This window comes from Pristis pectinata, chromosome 28 (assembly GCF_009764475.1).
Source record: "Pristis pectinata isolate sPriPec2 chromosome 28, sPriPec2.1.pri, whole genome shotgun sequence".
In the NCBI taxonomy this organism is placed as follows: Eukaryota; Metazoa; Chordata; class Chondrichthyes; order Rhinopristiformes; family Pristidae; genus Pristis; species Pristis pectinata.
Window position 1 is genome coordinate 28,997,651 of NC_067432.1, and position 17,810 is coordinate 29,015,460.

The 17,810-nt window shown below is 41.4% G+C and overlaps 1 protein-coding gene across 1 annotated transcript in view; it reads left to right on the plus strand.

Annotated features, from left to right (window-relative positions):
- The first annotated feature begins 204 nt into the window (after nucleotides 1-204).
- The window catches only part of ccpg1 (cell cycle progression 1), a 60,662-nt gene continuing 43,056 nt past the window's right edge, over nucleotides 205-17,810 (plus strand). The window contains exons 1-5 of the mRNA XM_052040657.1: nucleotides 205-437; nucleotides 4,125-4,200; nucleotides 10,458-10,557; nucleotides 12,792-12,874; nucleotides 14,978-15,188. Coding sequence (XP_051896617.1) covers nucleotides 4,141-4,200; nucleotides 10,458-10,557; nucleotides 12,792-12,874; nucleotides 14,978-15,188 — 454 coding nt within the window. The 5' untranslated portion in view covers nucleotides 205-437; nucleotides 4,125-4,140. The remainder of the gene's footprint in view (nucleotides 438-4,124; nucleotides 4,201-10,457; nucleotides 10,558-12,791; nucleotides 12,875-14,977; nucleotides 15,189-17,810) is intronic.

Below are 17,810 nucleotides of genomic sequence, written 5' to 3' on the forward strand. Positions count from 1 at the left end.
GCTCGGCCCCTCGCCCGCAGATCCTACACCGAGCGGCAGCGGCCTCAGGGACCCCCCCCGGCCCCCAACACTCGGTGACCCCCGGTTGCCCCGCTCTTGCTCGCCTCTCCTCGGCCGTTGGTTTGTTGTGGTCGCGGCGCCTTGGTAACCGCGCCCGATTGGTCAGTTTGAAAGTGACGTGTTCCAATTCCGGTGCGTTCTGGGAAATGTAGTCCGCGGGCCCCGGCGGCCCAGGCCCCACTCCCAGGGTGGGGACTACACGTCCCACAATGCGGCGCGCTCCGCGCCAGCCCACGTGGGGTTGTGTTGACGCTTCGCTTGGCGGCGTCACCGCTCGTCAGTCAAAACATCACAAGGGCCGGGTGTAGGTGGCGGCGGCAGAGCGGCGGCTCCCTCCCTCCGTCCCTCCGGCCGGCCGGCGGCAGGCAGGCAGGTAGGTAGGTAGGTAGGTAGGTAGGTGGGTGAGCCGGGCTCCGGGACACACGCCGACACCGCGCCTGGATGTGGAGCGGAGCTGCTGACGGGGCGGGAGGGCCGAGCCCGGGGAGGGCTGGGGGGCTGAGGGGCTGAGGGCCGAGGGAGAGCGCAGCGCTGGGCCTGGGGAGGGTTGAGGGCCGGGGTGAGGGTGGTGATCGCTGAGGGGGTGGCCGGGAAGCGCTGGGCCGGGCTTGTCCTGTCCTGTCCTGTCCGCCTTCGACCTGTGCTTCCCGAGCCCCAGGGAAGGGTGTCTCCCATCGCCCCGCCCCGCCCCGCGGTCTCTCCGGTGCAGCCTGACGGGCGGCCGTGTCCGCCGGTTTATTTCCTGCTGGCGGCGGGAGGAGGTGACAGGCAGGGGCAGCGACCTCAGCCACCTCACTCTGACAGCGCGTTCGGCTTTCAACCAAGCGTTAGCTTTAGTTGCGTGGATTCTAATGGGGCAAGAGCTGCTGTATCCAAGAGGGTAGGATAGTGTCAGAAATCAGGAAATATTAGCAGTATATTACTCTACCCAAAGTGTTCCTCTGAGCAGCATCCCCTGTGATAAGAACAAGCTATGTAGCAATAATAGGCATCTTGTTTCAAATGCAAAGTGCATATAAGGAACAATTTCTGTATTTCATAATATTTAAAGCTAGCGTCATTGGAACTAAGCTGTTCAAGCTCAGCAACCAGTGAAACCTTTTCATTAAACATCTTCCATCAGTAGTTTATCAGTACTTGTATTTTCCATAGTAGCACAACTGAAATTAATAATTCATACTGCTAATGATTAACTGTGGGAAAGCGCTCCATGGGATGGTGGTGGCGAGATATTACCTCACTATTTTGGATTTTTTGCTGAGAATAGGAGAAGCTCATTTAGCCCAGCAGACTTTTCCATTTTCATTACCTTCAATGCTGCCTACAGGTCTGATCATTTATCCATATTTGGTTTTCTTTTGAACATGTTGTGGACTTATTTCAATGAGTAAAATAATTTGGCTGATTTAACTTTGTGTTTATAAATTCCTCATTTTACAACTGCAAAGTGGGTACAAGTTAACAATGCTTAGTTGTTGAGTATCCAGGACAAAGACTGATAGATATTTGGAAACTTAAGGACTCTGTGGTTTGTGGGGATCAGGCAAGAAAGTAGATGTGGTAGATCATGATTTTATTGTCTAAGCTGCATAGATTTCAACCATATTTTAAATAAAACTAAGACCCTCCTGTCATGTTACTCTTTTTTGTTCCTATTTTTCAATTTCCTCTTGCTGTGCTGTTTCTTTGATTCAAATACTGTTATTTTCTTTGTATGCTGTTAAATTTAAACATGGGAGCAGTGTTTTTATTTAAAAAGCAAGGGTGATCATTGGTGGAAGCCAGCTTTAAAAATAGGGTTGCACCAGTGAAAAGCCAGAATAATGCTAACTGCTTCGTGGATGTGTAAAATGAAAGCCATACAAAACAGGAAGTGAAACTAGAATTTAAAATAGTCTTAATTTAATAACAAACTTCTGTTTAGAACATTGACTACTCTGCACTTTCATTAATACATATTTTCAGTTATTATTTTCTCCTTTTAACTTTATGTTCTCTGCATTCTGTTTTATTCCTGCTTATCTGATTGGTTCTCCCTGTGGTTGAGAACAGCTTTCTGAATGGTTGGATCTTCAGTCATGAGTGGAGATTGTAAACTGTAATATAGTTATATATCAATGTTTTTTTAAACAAAAAAAGTATGAAGAACATTGAAGGAGTTGATTGTGTTCGTAATGTCAGCCCTGGATTGGAGGGATGGTAGTTTGTGTCATCTTGAGTTTTGTAGGAGTGAATGCAGGTCTGTTTTTGAGTCCTAATAAATTGAAAAGTTAAACACATTGCTATTCAAATATATGTATCTTGAATTGGAAAAAAATACAGACTTGGCATATTTTGCGTGGTAACACAATTTATAGAATACAATGTAATTTCTTTGCCCTTGTATTTCCAATCTGATTGCCAACCTTGATTTTTAAAATCAGATTTTAACCAGAATGTATTTTCACAGGGCTTTGACACATTGTGTAAGCATAATTCAAGAACTGTTTGCTTTACTTGAGATACAAGGTAAAGCAACTATTTCTTCATTACTTCAATAATGTACATTGCCATTTTGTAATTAGAAAAATAAATTGTAACTCTGTGCATATCATAACAATATGGAAAATAAATATTTAAAGTTGTATAAATACATTTTGAACACGTGGTGTTGCACTCTTGAGTTATACGTGGTTTAAAAAGCACTTTTCAGGTAGTTATATTCCAACATGTTTGGCTTGCAGTGGTTCTAAAGTAAATGGACTACAAAGAAAAAAGATGGCTTTTAAATGCTGTTCAGTTTTAGTTTGTGTTGTAGATTGACCTAGACTAATAGTGTACTAACAAGAATATATTTATCAAATATATTGTGCTGAAAGCTCCACTTTTATTTTAAGCTGACATTGTGTGTGCAGCTGTTTGTGAATAAGGTCCTTGACTTCTAGATAAGAGGCAGCTTGGAAAGATGGGTCACACGGTTGCTAGAACAAAAGCAGTCTGCTTTTGCAGTATAATCTATTATTAATCCCAAGATTTTTTTTAACTGAAATTTAAATTATTCAACTGTATGAATGAAGTAGTTTTAACCAGGGTTCTTTTTGCTTTGTCTTTGCACAAATTTGAGAGTTAGCTACACAATGACAGAATCCCCATAAAATGATCTGAGTTATTGAAAGTTGCTGGTGTCATGAGCAAATAACCAAATAAAATGATAGTCATACCACAGTGCTGGGCAGAATGTTTATTGTGCTACAAACTATTGACCACAAGTTAAATTCTGACCTTAAAAATCATAGAAGTGCAGTGCAGAAATGGGTCCTTGCAGCTCACCTCATCCAAGCCGACTGTGATGCCTATCTACACTAATCCCATTTGTCTGCATTAGGCTTGTGTTGCCCTACTTTATCCTATCCAAGTACCTTTACAAATGCCTTTTAAACATTGCAACGGCATCTGCCTCCAGTACTTTCCCTGGCAGCTCATTCCAAATATTCACCACCATCTGTGTGGAAAAACTTGCCCCTCAGATCTCCTTTAAATTTCTCCTCTCTTGCCCTAAACCTGTGCTGTCTATTTCTAGACTTCCCTTCCTTGGTGGGATGGGGGAGGGGGGTGAGGAGAGAAGATTCTGACTATTTATGCTGCTCATAATTTTATAGACCTCTATAAGGTCACTTCTCAGCCTCTTATGTTCCAGTGAGAATAAACCCAGTCTTCCCTTTTAACTACAGCATTCCATTCCAGGCAATGTCTTGGTGAATGTCCTGGCAAGCTTAGAAAAATAGAGGACTATGGTTAAGCCTAGTAATTTCTAAGGTAGGGACGTGTTCAGCACAACTTTCTGGGCCGAAGGGCCTGCATTGTGCTGTAGGTTTTCTATGTTCTATGAATGTCTCCTGCTACCACATCCTTCCTGTAGCGTGGCAACCAGACTCTACACAATGCTATAAGTGCAATATCAACACCCCCTTAATGAAGAAAAAGTGTACAGTCTGTTCTGTACAACTGCAACATGACCACTCAACTTCCATACTCAATGCTTTTAACTGATTGTTTATTAATCTTGAAATATCTTTGTTTTGCAGTTACCTGGGCTTGAAGATGTCGGAGAATTCCAGTGATAGTGAATCATCCTGTGGTTGGACCATAATTAACCATGAAGTAAACATTTTTCCCTTGTTTTATCTCTTTAACTGTATAAAATTTCAGTGTGTGTCAATTTGTATATTTGAAGAACTGAATTTTTAAAACTCAAAAGATGTACGAAAGCTCTATGTAAAGAAGAAACTTATTGCACAAAAATTCCTTTGTGTACTGGTAATCAGATCCTGATCTTGGTCTTTACTAAATAGACATACTAGTTTAGTGTATGTAAGTAGAAATGGAAAATATTTTCACACTGCCTTTCCAAGTTACTTTCTTGAACCTCTACAGTCAGTGTGAATAAGGTACCCCCACAATGGTGTTAGGAGAGGAACTTCAGAGATTGTGACTGATGATAATGAAGGAATGGCAATATACTTGCAAAATATGATGGTGTGGACCACGGTGTTTGTTGCTCTTGCCCATATCTTAGGTGCCAGCTTATACTTTGTACATCTCCCTGTCACAGTGTGTGGATTGTAAGGGTTGTGAACATGTTGCATGAGGTGCCATTGAAATGACCAGGATATTTTTGAATTTAAGTGTTGTTAGAGTTGCAATTACCTTACTGTTGTCTTGTTATGGAAAGACTAGAGAAGACTGTATAACACTCATTGCACAACATCCAGTCTCAGATATGATTTTTAACAGCCCTCCTTCAGTCACTTGCCTTTTGAATTTGGATATTTTATCTATGTTTGGGCCAAATGGCCACCTTTGTGTCATAATAAGTAGAACTGGCACACATTTTTATGTGTTGGACTGATGAAATTCCTGCCCAGTGTCACTTTCGAAGTACCTATCTCCTGTAGATGTAATGCTAATAATATTTCTAGTTAACACTCTTAAATTAGAAATCTTTTGGAGATATTTCACATTTACAATACTTAAGTACTGTATGGCCAATTCTGAACTGGGGATGGGTATGTAAGTTGGTGCCATTGCCAATGTCTGATTGGAAAATTAGTAGATAATTGAGGTAAACAGATAACCAGTGAGGTTCTACTGAGATTTGCAGGTTTTGATTCCTTATTATTAGTAACTAGAATAAGAAACGATGCCAGTCTATGTTAATTTTAAGGTGATCATTCATCTATAAATCCCTGTTGGGAGAAAAGGAGGGCTAGAGATAAATGTCAACTGTGGTTGGTGACCTTTATTTACAAATAAGCTATTCTCTGACAATTAAAGAATTGCAGATCCCAGAAAGCTGTTATTTCTTTACATCCAGTGCCTGCAGTTCTTTGTTTTTCCTTCCTGTTTAAAGTTGAAATGGCTGCTGTTGAGGAGTAGTGGGGGTAAAAAGTTCATTCCAAGAATAGTGTGGCTTCATTCCAGCATGTCAATGTGTGCTGTTCAAATACAATGCTTGTAAAGTTTCCTTAATATAAATGTGAAGTGTCTCTGAAAAATTTCCAACTTGAGGGTTGGACAAGTATTTTTAGCATTACTTCTACTGGCGGTCTGGTGATGAGTCGCTCTGAAAGCAGCTGGCATTGGACAGGAGTTTGATCAGTCCAACATGTCAAGATGTAATCAGTTCTGAAACATGGACTTTTTCCGCTTTCCACAAATGCTACCTTACTTGCTGAGTTTTTCCAGCATTTTCTGTTTTTGTTTTAGATTTCCAGCATATGCAATGTTTTTTGGATTTTCTTATCAAAATGTTTGCCTGTTTTATTTATCACAATGCAGGAGGTGGCTCTTTGGCTCATTGGGTTCATGCCAGCTCACAGTAGATCAATCCCATCAATCTCATTGCCCCTCTCCTTCATTCCCTGTACCCCTGCAACTTGCTCTCTCTCACATGCCCATTGACACTCCTTTTGAATCTGTTACCACTTACCTACAGTAAAAGGTAATTTATAGTAGCCAATTAACCTACTAGCGCATCTTTGGAATATGAGCGGAAACTGGGGTAAACACACGTGGCCACAGGCTCCTCACAGATAGCATCTAAGGTTAGGATTGAGCCAGGTTCCTGGAACTATGAGATAGCAAGGCCACTGTGCCATTCACTTTCAGTCCAATCTTCCCAACTGCAGATTATGCAGAAATTTAATGAGGATCTTGTATACACCAGGATGTATATTTTAAAAAAAACTAGCTTAAACCATCAAGGCTTGACATAACTCTGGATTGTATGCCATGCATAAAATATGCAAAAAAGCTTTTTAATGCAACAGGTTATGGTGTCCTACAAAGCTTTTAGAAATATAGAAAAATAATGTAATAAGAGGAAATGAGTAGCTTTCAAGGGGGGAAAAAACAATCATACAAACATAGAAAACCTACAGCACAATTCAGGCCCTTCAGCCCACAAAGCTGTGCCGAACATGTCTCTACCTTAGAAATTACTAGGCTTACCCATAGCCCTCTACTCAGCTCCATGTACCTACCTAACAGTCTCTTGAAAGACCCTATCGTATCTGCCTCCACCACAGTTTCCGGCAGCCCATTCCACGCACTCACCACTCTGAGTAAAAAAAAAACTTACCCCTGACATCTCCTCTGTACCTACTCCCCAGCACCTTAAACCTGTGTCCTCTTGTGGCCACCATCTCAGCCTTGGGGAAAAGCCTCTGACTATCTACCCGATCAATACCTCTCATCATCTTATACACCTCTATCAGGTCCCCCCTCATCCTCTGGCTCCAAGGAGAAAAGGCCGAGTTCCCTCAGCCTGCTTTCATAAGGCATGCTCCGCATTCCAGGCAGCACCCTTATAAATCTCCCCTGCACCCTCTCTATGGCTTCCACATCTTTCCTGTAGTGAGGCAACCAGAACTGAGCACAATACTTCAAGTGAGGTCTGACCAGGGACCTATTTAGCTGCAACAATACCTCTCAGCTCCTAAATTCAATTCCCCGATTGATGAAGGACAATACACCATATGTCGCCTTAACCACAGAGTCAACCTGCGCAGCCGCTTTGAGTGTCCTATGGACTCGGACCCCAAGATCCCCCTGATCCTCCACACTGCCAAGAGTCCTACCATTAATACTATATTCTGCCAACATATTTGACCTACGAAGGTGAACCACTTCACACTTAACTGCATCTGCCACTTTTCAGCCCAACTTTGCATCCTATCTATGTCCCTCTGTAACCTCTGACAGCCCTCCATACTATCCACAACACCCCCAACCTTCGTGTCATCCGCAGACTTACTAACCCACCCCTCCACTTCCTCATCCAGGTCGTTTATAAAAATCACAAAGAGTAAGGGTCCCAGTACAGATCCCTGAGGTACACCACTGGTCACCGACCTCCACTCAGAATACAACCCTTCAACAACCACTCTTTGCCTTCTGTGGGCCAGCTGGTTCTGGATCCACACTGCAATGTCCCCTTGGATTCCATGTCTCCTCACCTTCTCCATAAGCCTTGCATGGGGTACCTTATCAAACGCCTTGCTGAAATCCATATACACTACATCTACTGCTCTCCCTTCATCGATGTGCTTAGTCACATCCTCAAAACAAAAAAATTCAAACAGGCTCATAAGGCAGGACCTGCCCTTGACAAAGCCATGCTGACTATTCCTAATCATATTATACCTCTCCAAATGTTTATAAATCCTGCCTCTCAGGATCTTCTCCATCAGCTTACCAACCACTGAGGTAAGACTCACCAGTCTATAATTCCCTGGGCTATCCCTACTCCCCTTCTTGAATAAGGGAACAACATCCGCAACCCTCCAATCTTCTGGAACCTCTCCCGTCTCCATCGACGACGCAAAGATCATCGTCAGAGGCTCCACAATCTCCTCCCTCGCCTCCCACAGCAACCTGGGGTACATCTCATCCGGTCCCGGCGACTTATCTAACTTGATGCTTTCCAAAAGTTTCAGCACCACCTCTTTTCTAATATCTACATGCTCAAGCTTTTCAGGCCGCTGCAAGTCCCCGCTACAATCCCCTAGATCTTTTTCCGTAGTGAATACTGACGTAAAGTATTCATTAAGTACCTCCGCTATTTCTTCCAGATCCACACACACTTTCCCACTGCTGCACTTGATAGGCCCTATCCTTTCGCATCTCATCCTCTTACTCTTCACATACTTGTAGAACGCCTTGGGGTTTTCCTTAATCCTGCCCGCCAAGGCCTTCTCATTTCCGCTTCTGGCTCTCCTAATCTCTTTCTTAAGTTCCTTCCTTTTAGCCTTGTACTCTTCCAGATCTCTAACATTACCTTGCTCTCTGTACCTTTTGTATGCTTTTCTTTTCCTTTTGACTAGATTTATTATAGCCTTCGTACACCACGGTTCCTGTATCCTCTCGTGACTCCCCTGTCTCATGGGAACATGTCTATGCAGAACTCCACACAAATACCCCCTGAATATTTGCCACATATCTTCTGTACTTTTCCCAGAGAACATCTGTTCCCAACTTAATCTTCCAATTTCCTGCCTGAGCCTCATAGTTCCCTTTACTCCAAGTAAACACCTTTCTAGTCTGTCTGTTCCTATCTCTCTCCAGTGCTAACGTAAAGGAGGTAGAATTATGATCACTATCACCAAAATGTTCACCCACTGAGAGATCTGACACCTGACCAGGTTCACTTCCCAATATCAAATCAAGCACAGCCTCTCCTCTTGTAGGTCTATCTACATACTGTGTCAAGAACCCTTCCTGAACACACCTAACAAACTCCACCCCATCTAAACCCCTCACTGTCTGGAGATGTCAGTTGATGTTTGGGAAATTAAAATCCCCCATCATAACAACTCTGTTATTCTCACACCTTTCTAGGATCTGCTTCTCTATCTGCTCCTCAATAACCCTGTCACTATTGGGCGGCCTATTTAAAAAAAAACACCCAGCAAAGTTACTGACCCCTTCTTGTTCTTAACCTCCACCCACAGAGACTCCGTAGACAATCCCTCCACAACGTCCACCTTTTCCGCAGCCGTGACACTCTCTGATCCTGTAATACCTTGAGTCCTGGTATATTTTAAAGTCTGGATGTAAATTTACACCCATTCAGAATGGTCGGCAGTGCACAACGTCTACAATCTCTCTTGCATGCAGTGGAGCTATGTTAGTGAGCTAAGTGGGGTCTCAGCTGATGTGAATCAGGAGGGTATGATGCATGGCGGTTCTAGAGTAACAAGTGCTCAAATTTCCTTAAGTCCTTGTGTAGGGCTGTTTTTATGACAGTGTTGCCCCAAGCATTTAATAATTCTGGCCACTGTTTATTCTATGGTTATGCAAAAGGTAATGTTTTCTGGTAAATGGATCCCATGGAGACTAATTGGATTGATAGTATCCAATGCTGTTGAAGCTTGAGGACATTTTTGACCAATCAGTGCTATGCAATATAGCTTGTAGATGACTTATTATCCACAGTAAATAGGTTTTTAATGCTGTATACTATGGTGAACTGTAACCATTGCCATTGTGGATAAAATTACTTTAGTATTCATCGTAAATCACATTCTATTTGTTTCACGTGGCACACTGTTTTGAATTACTTATAAGAAGTTGAATCTACTTTGTTATGAATGCAGGTAAATTTCCCGCCATCAATACTCTTTCAGGCAATGACTTGTGTATCATTGAATCTTTGATGAAAAAAATAAGATGGTGCCTGGCCTGCTGAGTTTCTCCAGCATCTTGTTTTTTCATCTAGATTGCAGCATCTGTAGTCCTTTGTTTCTCATTGAATCTTTGATATGCTGATGTAGAATACAGAAGAGGGATACACTGGGCCTCTTTTACGCCATGTTTGATGGCTCTCCAATGACCATGTTTGAGTCTGACTCTATTATCTCCTGACTCTCTTTAAAGCATTGTTTGAAAGCTTATGAGGAAAACCGTTTATAATCATTGTTTTTGTTCTGATGTATCTTTAAATAACTTGGCAAGGAGTTTGAAGTTTCTAGCAAACTATGGGCAGTAGGGTCTAGCCTCCATGCAGAAGACTGGACTTCATGTTTGTGCAAATCAATATAAGAACTAAGTTGCTGTTTTTAATAATCTAATTATGATGAGAGGAAGCTCAGGAGGGTGTTGTTACTGTTTTGATGTGTTGTTTGTATAGAAGACTAAATGTGTTAAAATGCTATTTTGTGCTGTTTATGTTCTATGTTAACATAGTGTCTGGAGATTTATTGCTGGGCTGTTAATGCATGTAGGCAGTGATGAGCACGAACATAACACACAAGCATGTAGTAGGCACACCATCAAATTAAGAGGAAAGTCTTAAACTCTGCACCATAATTTTTAAAATTGAAGTGCTGCTTGTTAACTGCTGGTCTCCCTTTGGTTAGGGTTCTGATGTGGAAGTACTTGGTTCAGACAAAGGAGAGGCTGAATGCACTTCACAGCCTTTAACAAATCAACAGGTCGATAAACCACTTGAATTGCAAGGTAAGCAACGTAGCCAATGTGTGTTTGTGGGCTTATTCTTATTTTCTGCTAAAAATGTATAGAAAGTTTTTCTCAATGTCAGCAAAACAAAAGAGCTAGTCATTCCCTTCAGGAAGTGGGGGCGGTGCACATGCTCCTGTTTACATCAATGGCACTGAGGTCGAGAGGGTTGAGGGCTTCAAGTTCCTCGGAGTGAGTATCACCAATAACCTGTCCTGGTCAACCATGTAGATGCCACAGCCAAGAAAGCTCACCAATGCCTCTGCTTCCTCAGGAGGCTAAAGAAATTTGGCATGTCCCCTTTGACCCTCACCAATTTTTATCAATGCGCCATAGAAAGCATCCTATCCAGATGCTTCACGGCTTGGTATGGCAACTGATCTGCCCATGACCATAAGAAACTGCAGAGAGTTGTGGACACAACTCAGCACATCACGGAAACCAACCTCCCCTCCATGGACTCTGTCTACACTTCTTGCTGCCTTGGTAAAGCAGCCAACATAATCAAAGACCCCAACCACCCCAGACATTCTCTCTTCTCCCCCCTCCCATCGGGCAGAAGATACAAAAGCCTGAAAGCACGTACCACCAGGCTCAAGGACAGCTGCTATCCTGCTGTTCTAAGACTACTGAACGGCTCCCTAGTACGATAAGATGGACTCCTGACTACAGTCTACTTTGTTATGACCTTGCACCTTATTGTCTACCTGCACCTCCCCTTCTCTGTGACTGTAACACTTTATTCTGCATTCTGTTATTGTTTTCCCTTGTACTACCTCAATGCACTGTTGTAATAAAATGATTTATACGGACAGCATGCAAAACGAGTATTGTCACATGTACTGAGGTACAGTGGAAAAATAAAACAATTTACCAACTTTGATTGCCAATTTTACAACTCCACCTTCTCTCTTGAGAGTGGCACAGTGGTCCAGCTAGCAGAACCACTGTCTAACAGCTCCAGTGACCTGGTTTCAATCCTGACTCTGGGTGTGGTCTGTGTACAGTTTGTACGTTCTTCCTTCTGGTTCTTCAGGCCTTGCATCCCAAAAATGTGCAGGTTGGTAGGTTAATTGACTGGTGTGTAGATGAGTGATAGAGCCTGGAGGGCAGTGGATGAGAAATGAAATGAGTTAGAATACGGTTAGTGCTGATGGTTGGTGTAAACTCTGACTCAAAGACTTACTCATCTCTACTGCTTTTGCACGGATACAGTTTGTGAACACTGGACAGTCACTGTCACCTTGTCCAGGTGGCTACAATTTCTACAGTTTCACAGGCATCAGCCAGGTTTCTAGAATTTTGTGTTCTCACTCTCTAGGACAAGGTGTAGATCAGGAGAGGGGCCCCCAGCTAATTTGTCCCCTTTTTATTTTCCACTGCTGCCACATCATCTGACATCAGCGAAGTCTAGTTGGGTCATGGGGATTTGTTAGTTCAAGTGTCTTAGCTGTTAATAATGAACTTTCTATTGCTCTGAGCCTTACTGCATCAGCCTAAGTTAAATTTCTATAAAAATCTTAAATAAAATATAATTCAGTGACACACTGATATGAAGTTTCTGCTCCAAAATATAGAGTTTTCCAGTGCAGATTACAAATTGTCTCTGCCTTAATGGAATCATTAACCTACTGGCTCATTTTATTAAGTTGAGAAAAATTGTGTAAGTAAAATGCTCCTCTGGTTTTATTGCATGTTTAGTTTCTGTGCCTTTTGGATCAATAAATTGTTTTCCTGATATCAGGTGGGTGGAAGCTCCATTATTTCCCTTTTGGGCTTCAGGAACGGACTGAGAATCGAGTACAGGATCTGCCATCTGCAGCCTGTGGAGGATCACTTGATCACTGAGGCAGCTTTGGGGTTTTTGTACTAAACTGCACATGTGTGGAAAATCCTGGAGCAAGTCGATTGTAAGAAGTAATGCTAATTGTTTTGGTGTCATTACCATATCAAGATCGGGCCCAGTAAATTTGCTGCAAGTAGTTTATTGTGGGTTTTCATTAAATGAGGAAAACCTGTTTTGCATTCACTGGCTTCTGTGTAGCTCTGCAATACTGTTTTCCTGAAAACTGAGCTCAGATTGCTGACTCTAGTATAGAGAAGAAATAAATGTCACAGGATACACAAGTCTACTGTTTCAATTACTTAATTTTTTTAATGGGGTATTGTTTCTTGTGCTTTTTAAACTTTTCCAATAGCCTGAAACACTTTATTCAATGTGATTTGCTTTGCAGCAAAGGGCACTGAGCACACAGAACCAGAAGTGGAAAATCTCAGTGCTTCAGTTATATCTGAGGAAAAGGAATTGTTGTCCAAGGTGAGATCGTGGTCAAATTTCCTTTCATTTGCATTTACAATATTCAGTCAGTTGCTTGGTAATATGTGGTTGCTCTTTAAATAGTAAAGTTGAAATCATTAACAGTTCGTAGTGTATTACCATAACTTTGAATGTAAAAGAATTGCATGAGTGGAGTAAAATCCACTCAAGTGTGGATAGAACTATGTGGATTTGACTAACTAGGGATCTACCACCTTTGTATGTTACACAAATCTTTAAGTTTTTCCATGTAGCTTATGATTTTAGCAGAAGTTATAGTGTGATGTATTTGAAGCTATCTTTGAAGCTATTTTTCTGTGGAATTGGCTTTCAAAATCAGCAGAAGCTGATGAACAAAAGTTTTTAAGAGTGAAACCCCGAAGGTTTCTTCTGGCCTCAATTCTATTGGGTAACCCAATATTTTTCTTGTCTTTTGTAATCACAATAAAGTGGATGGCTAAACAAGTTTGGATACTTTGTTCTTTTGGGTTTTCATTAGATGCCCTCTGTGTACAACATTCTTTTACTGCAGATAAGGCTCACAAACATCATGGACCTAACACACTAAAGCAGATTTGAAGTTGAGGGTGAGGCCTGCTTCAGCATAATTTAAAATGAGGCTGACTTTGCCCTGTTGCCAGGGAGACTGAGTCATTCATGTTCACCATTTGCTGCATAGTTCTGTTGAACAGTGTGTTCTTGTTCCCTGATATCCAGAGAGAGCCATTTATGATTACTGGATTGGAAGATTAATGTATATTTAAAATTTCAAAGTGGCAAGGTAGTTTATGTTTAATGACTATAGGACTAACTTACTGCTGCCAGACAATGTAGATTTCCTGCTTGGAAATTCATATTCCTTATTCAAGAGAAGATTTGTTTGGGATAATCAATAGAAGTAGATTTTGTTTCAACTTTTTTGCCTGGACTGAAAGCTATTGTCAGCTTGATGTTCGTTTATGAAATTCACTTAACTACACATCACCTTGAACTGCATATAATGGCAGCCACTGAATATAGTTGGAAATCCAGTCTCTTGAATTGCTTCAGGAGTCAAAACGTTTTGAATGAGATAGAGTCTAAAAGATAACCGTTTTTACTGAAGGGCAAGAGGGTTAACTCGCAGAGGATTCTCTGTTAATCTGAGGTTGTATGCAGCTCTTCCGGTTTCGGTGAGCAAAGTGGTCAATCGTGTTTGTGTAGTTTTTCCAGATTCCTGGGGGAAAAAGATGACTGGCAGATAAACTGGAGATTCTGTAACATTGCCATTCCCAAGGGGGAAGTAAACTACCTGCTGTCTATAGAAAAGAACAAAGAATAGAACAGAACTATTTATCAAAGTTATCTGTGAAGTTACAAGCTCAAATGTCAACTGTATTTTTTCCTATTGAGAAAAAAGTTCATTAGAATTTCCATTATAAAACTATATTTATTATATGCCTCAGTTAATACATTCACAGTAGTTTAATGTTCTAGACAGTAGGACTTGTTACATTTGTTTGAAATTTAGTTTTTTAACCCATACATGATATTTCATTATCACTTGGCTTGCTGTACCCTTTTTCTTGGCATTCTAATTTAGGTAATATTTGACACTCTGGGTCTCGGCTTTTCACTCAGATTGCTCAGGAAAATACATAATGGGTTTTAATGATGGATATAGGAAATGTGGTCAAGATATCCTTGGTGCCTCCAGAGGAAATGTATTATTTCTGTGCTCAGATGCAGGTTTGCTCTTCGTGGGTCGGGGATCTAGTAAACAAGAAAAGATGACCATATGCATATCTGCTAAGTTTGGGGAAATCTGACCTGTAGAGCAAAGTATTTAGTAGGGACAGAAGGGGGTTAATATGTCAAAGCCAAGTATTTTAAATTTTGAGGATAGACAATAAAACCTTGTTGAAAGCCAAATCTTTATATTAGTGTATTTTGAATTTGTGTTGTATATTTTCTGAGAAGTAATCAAAATCATTTTGCCAGAAGTGTGTACTTGAAACATTTGGGTGTAAGATGCATGTTGTGAAGTTGATTTACAGAAATAAAATGTCATTTTTAAAAAAAAATCGTACACTAACAGCACTCTTGTTTACTTGTTTTAATCAGGCACCAAAAGAAGAACTGGCTGATGACAACACTTTTGTTGGTGCAACTAGTGACGATTCAGATATTGTTACCCTTGAGTCACCACCTCTGGAAGATCTTCAGGCTATTCAAGAAGCAACTGAAGATGCAGAAACAGAAAACATAAATGACGATGAATTGAACTTGGGCTCGTCCTCCAGCAGCCAGTATACATTTGCCCCTCCGGAAACTGGTAAGAACAGGTCATTTAGAGCAGAGTTTGAGTGCAAGGTAGCAGTTTCTGTCTGCAATAACTTAAATCTGCATTAAAGATGTTTGAGTATGTATGGATTTCACAATTTAACATCAGGTCATAACTTGTTCAGCTATTGGAATGTTATGCCCATCTATTGAAATTCAAAACTATTTGCTTTATTATTCTAATGCAAGATGCTTATATCTTTGGCATTCAGACTAATGGTACTTCTGCTTGTGTGCGTTAAGGACTTTGTATGTATTCAATGATAACTACTTTGCTGATCTTTGAATTTCCAATCTTTTAAGATGATTGATCAAAACTGGACCTAAGAATAACAAATGCTTGAAAATAGATTTATAAGCAGTCAAAAAATGTAAACTGTTATTGAGCTGAATGTGACAATTTTGCCAGGCTTCATCTACTGAGCTGAATACAGATTTTATGTATTTTTTTCTCTTTTCCTCTTCGGTCACTGCACAGCAAAACAATTGCCTCTATTGGCTGCATTGGTTTTCTTAGTTGATGCTTTTGCTAACACCACCAAATCCATGGTTTTCTACCCATATAATTCCTCAGGTAAAGTTACCAGCATTAAAACCAAATGTCCTGAGTGTTGCAGATTTAAAAACACTTATTTCCTTGTCAACACCCATTTTGTTTTCTTGCCATTTCTAAGTTCTGAGAGCTTGTAGGACATCTTTCTAATGAAAAGAAAGCAATATGGCCTCTGTGTCACAGTGCACTTGATAAATGTGAAAGGTAGTTGGTCACTACCCTCTGCCCAGCTGCCTCGATGATTCCTGTTCTGGGTTCTTGACCCTTTGGGTGGTGCTAAATATTACAGCAAGTAATATTAATAATGCTTTGTATATATTTATTTGTTCATATTTCATTGCAACATAGGGTGTCATTTGGACCATCAAGTCTATACTACCCCTTGGAACAATCCAGTAAATCCCTTTCTACAACTTATTTCCCTATAACTTATTCTATCTAACCAGTTACCTGTAGTAGGAGTAATTCAGTTGCCAAATAACCTAACATCCAGCACGTCTATGGGATGTGGAACGGAACTGGGGGAACTTGCAAACTCCACACATTGCACCAGAGGTCAGTATCGCACCCCGGTCTCAGGAGCTGTGAGACAGCTGCACTACATGCAGCACCACTTTGTTACTCTGAGGTAGTTTAGTTAAAAAGTTCACAGGAAATAAAAGGTACTAAGCACGTTGGCTACACAGCTTCTAGGCTACCAGCAGTCCTTGGAAATCTCCCAGCTCCTCAATGAGTGGCCTATGACATCTTTGGGTCTATTTTACTGAGTGCAAACAAGTGTGGTTTTAGTCAAATGGACTGAGAATCACTGTACCAAAAAACTCTCTTGTTCTTTCAGTCCCTTCTACTGAAGTTTCATCTCCTCCTCCTCCTCCTCCTCCTCCTCCTCCTCCTCCTCCTCCTGCAGCAAAGTGGTAAAGTTTCCTGTTTCTTTGTGTAGTCTTGTGCATCAAATAAGGTGACAAGGCACCCAGCAGAAGCAGACATACTCTTATCCCCTCAGTGCCTTTACAATCTGCCTCTGTCTTTAACCCAACCACAGACATATTAAAATTTTAAATGGTGTAGCAGTTTTAAGTAATGCAACATAAATATTATGAAATGAATTATGATGAACCAATTTCCAACAATGTAAAGTATGTTGTCTATTATTGGATACATTAACACTCACTGGCTCTCCACTTGGCTTAGGAGCACCTAGACAACAGCAAAACATGCGTCAGTCTGCTGTTTATCGATTACACAGGCATGCCTCGAGGGTGCATGCTTAGCCCACTGCTCTGCTCTCTCTACACTCATAACTGTGTAGCTAGGCACAGCTCAGACACCATCTATAAATTCAGATGACATCATTTGTTGGCAGGATCTCAGATGGTGATGAGGAAGTGTACAGGAGTGAGAGATCGGCTGGTTGAGTGGTTTCACAACAACCTCGTATTCAACGTCAACAAGACCAAGGATTTGATGGTGGACTTCAGGAAGGGGAAGTTGGGAGAACACATCAGTCCTCATTGAGGGGTCGGGAGAACACATCAGTCCTCATTGAGGGGTCAGCAGTGGAAAGGGTGAGCAACTTCAAGTTCCTGGGCGTCAACGTCTCCAAGGACCTATCCTGGGCCCAACACATTGATTCAATCATGAAAAAGGCACACCAGTGGCTCTACTTCATTAGGAGATTGAGGAGATTTGGTATGTCACCAAAGACTCTTGCAAATTTCTACAGATGTACGGCGGAGAGCATTCTGACTGGTGGTATCACTGCCTGGTATGGAGGCTCCAATGTGTAGGATAGCAAGAGGCTGCAGAGGGTTGCAGCCCCATCACAGACACAACCCTCCCTGTTATTGAGGACATTTCAAGAGGCAGTTCCTCAAGAAGGCAGCATCCATAATTAAGGACCCTCACCATCCGGGACATGCCATCTTCTTGTTACTGCCATTAGGGAGGAGGTACAGGAGCCTGAAGACCCACACTCAACATTTTAGGAACAGCTTCTTCCCTTCTGCCATCAGATTTCTGAACGGTCCACGAACACTACCTCATTATTCCTCTTTTACACTA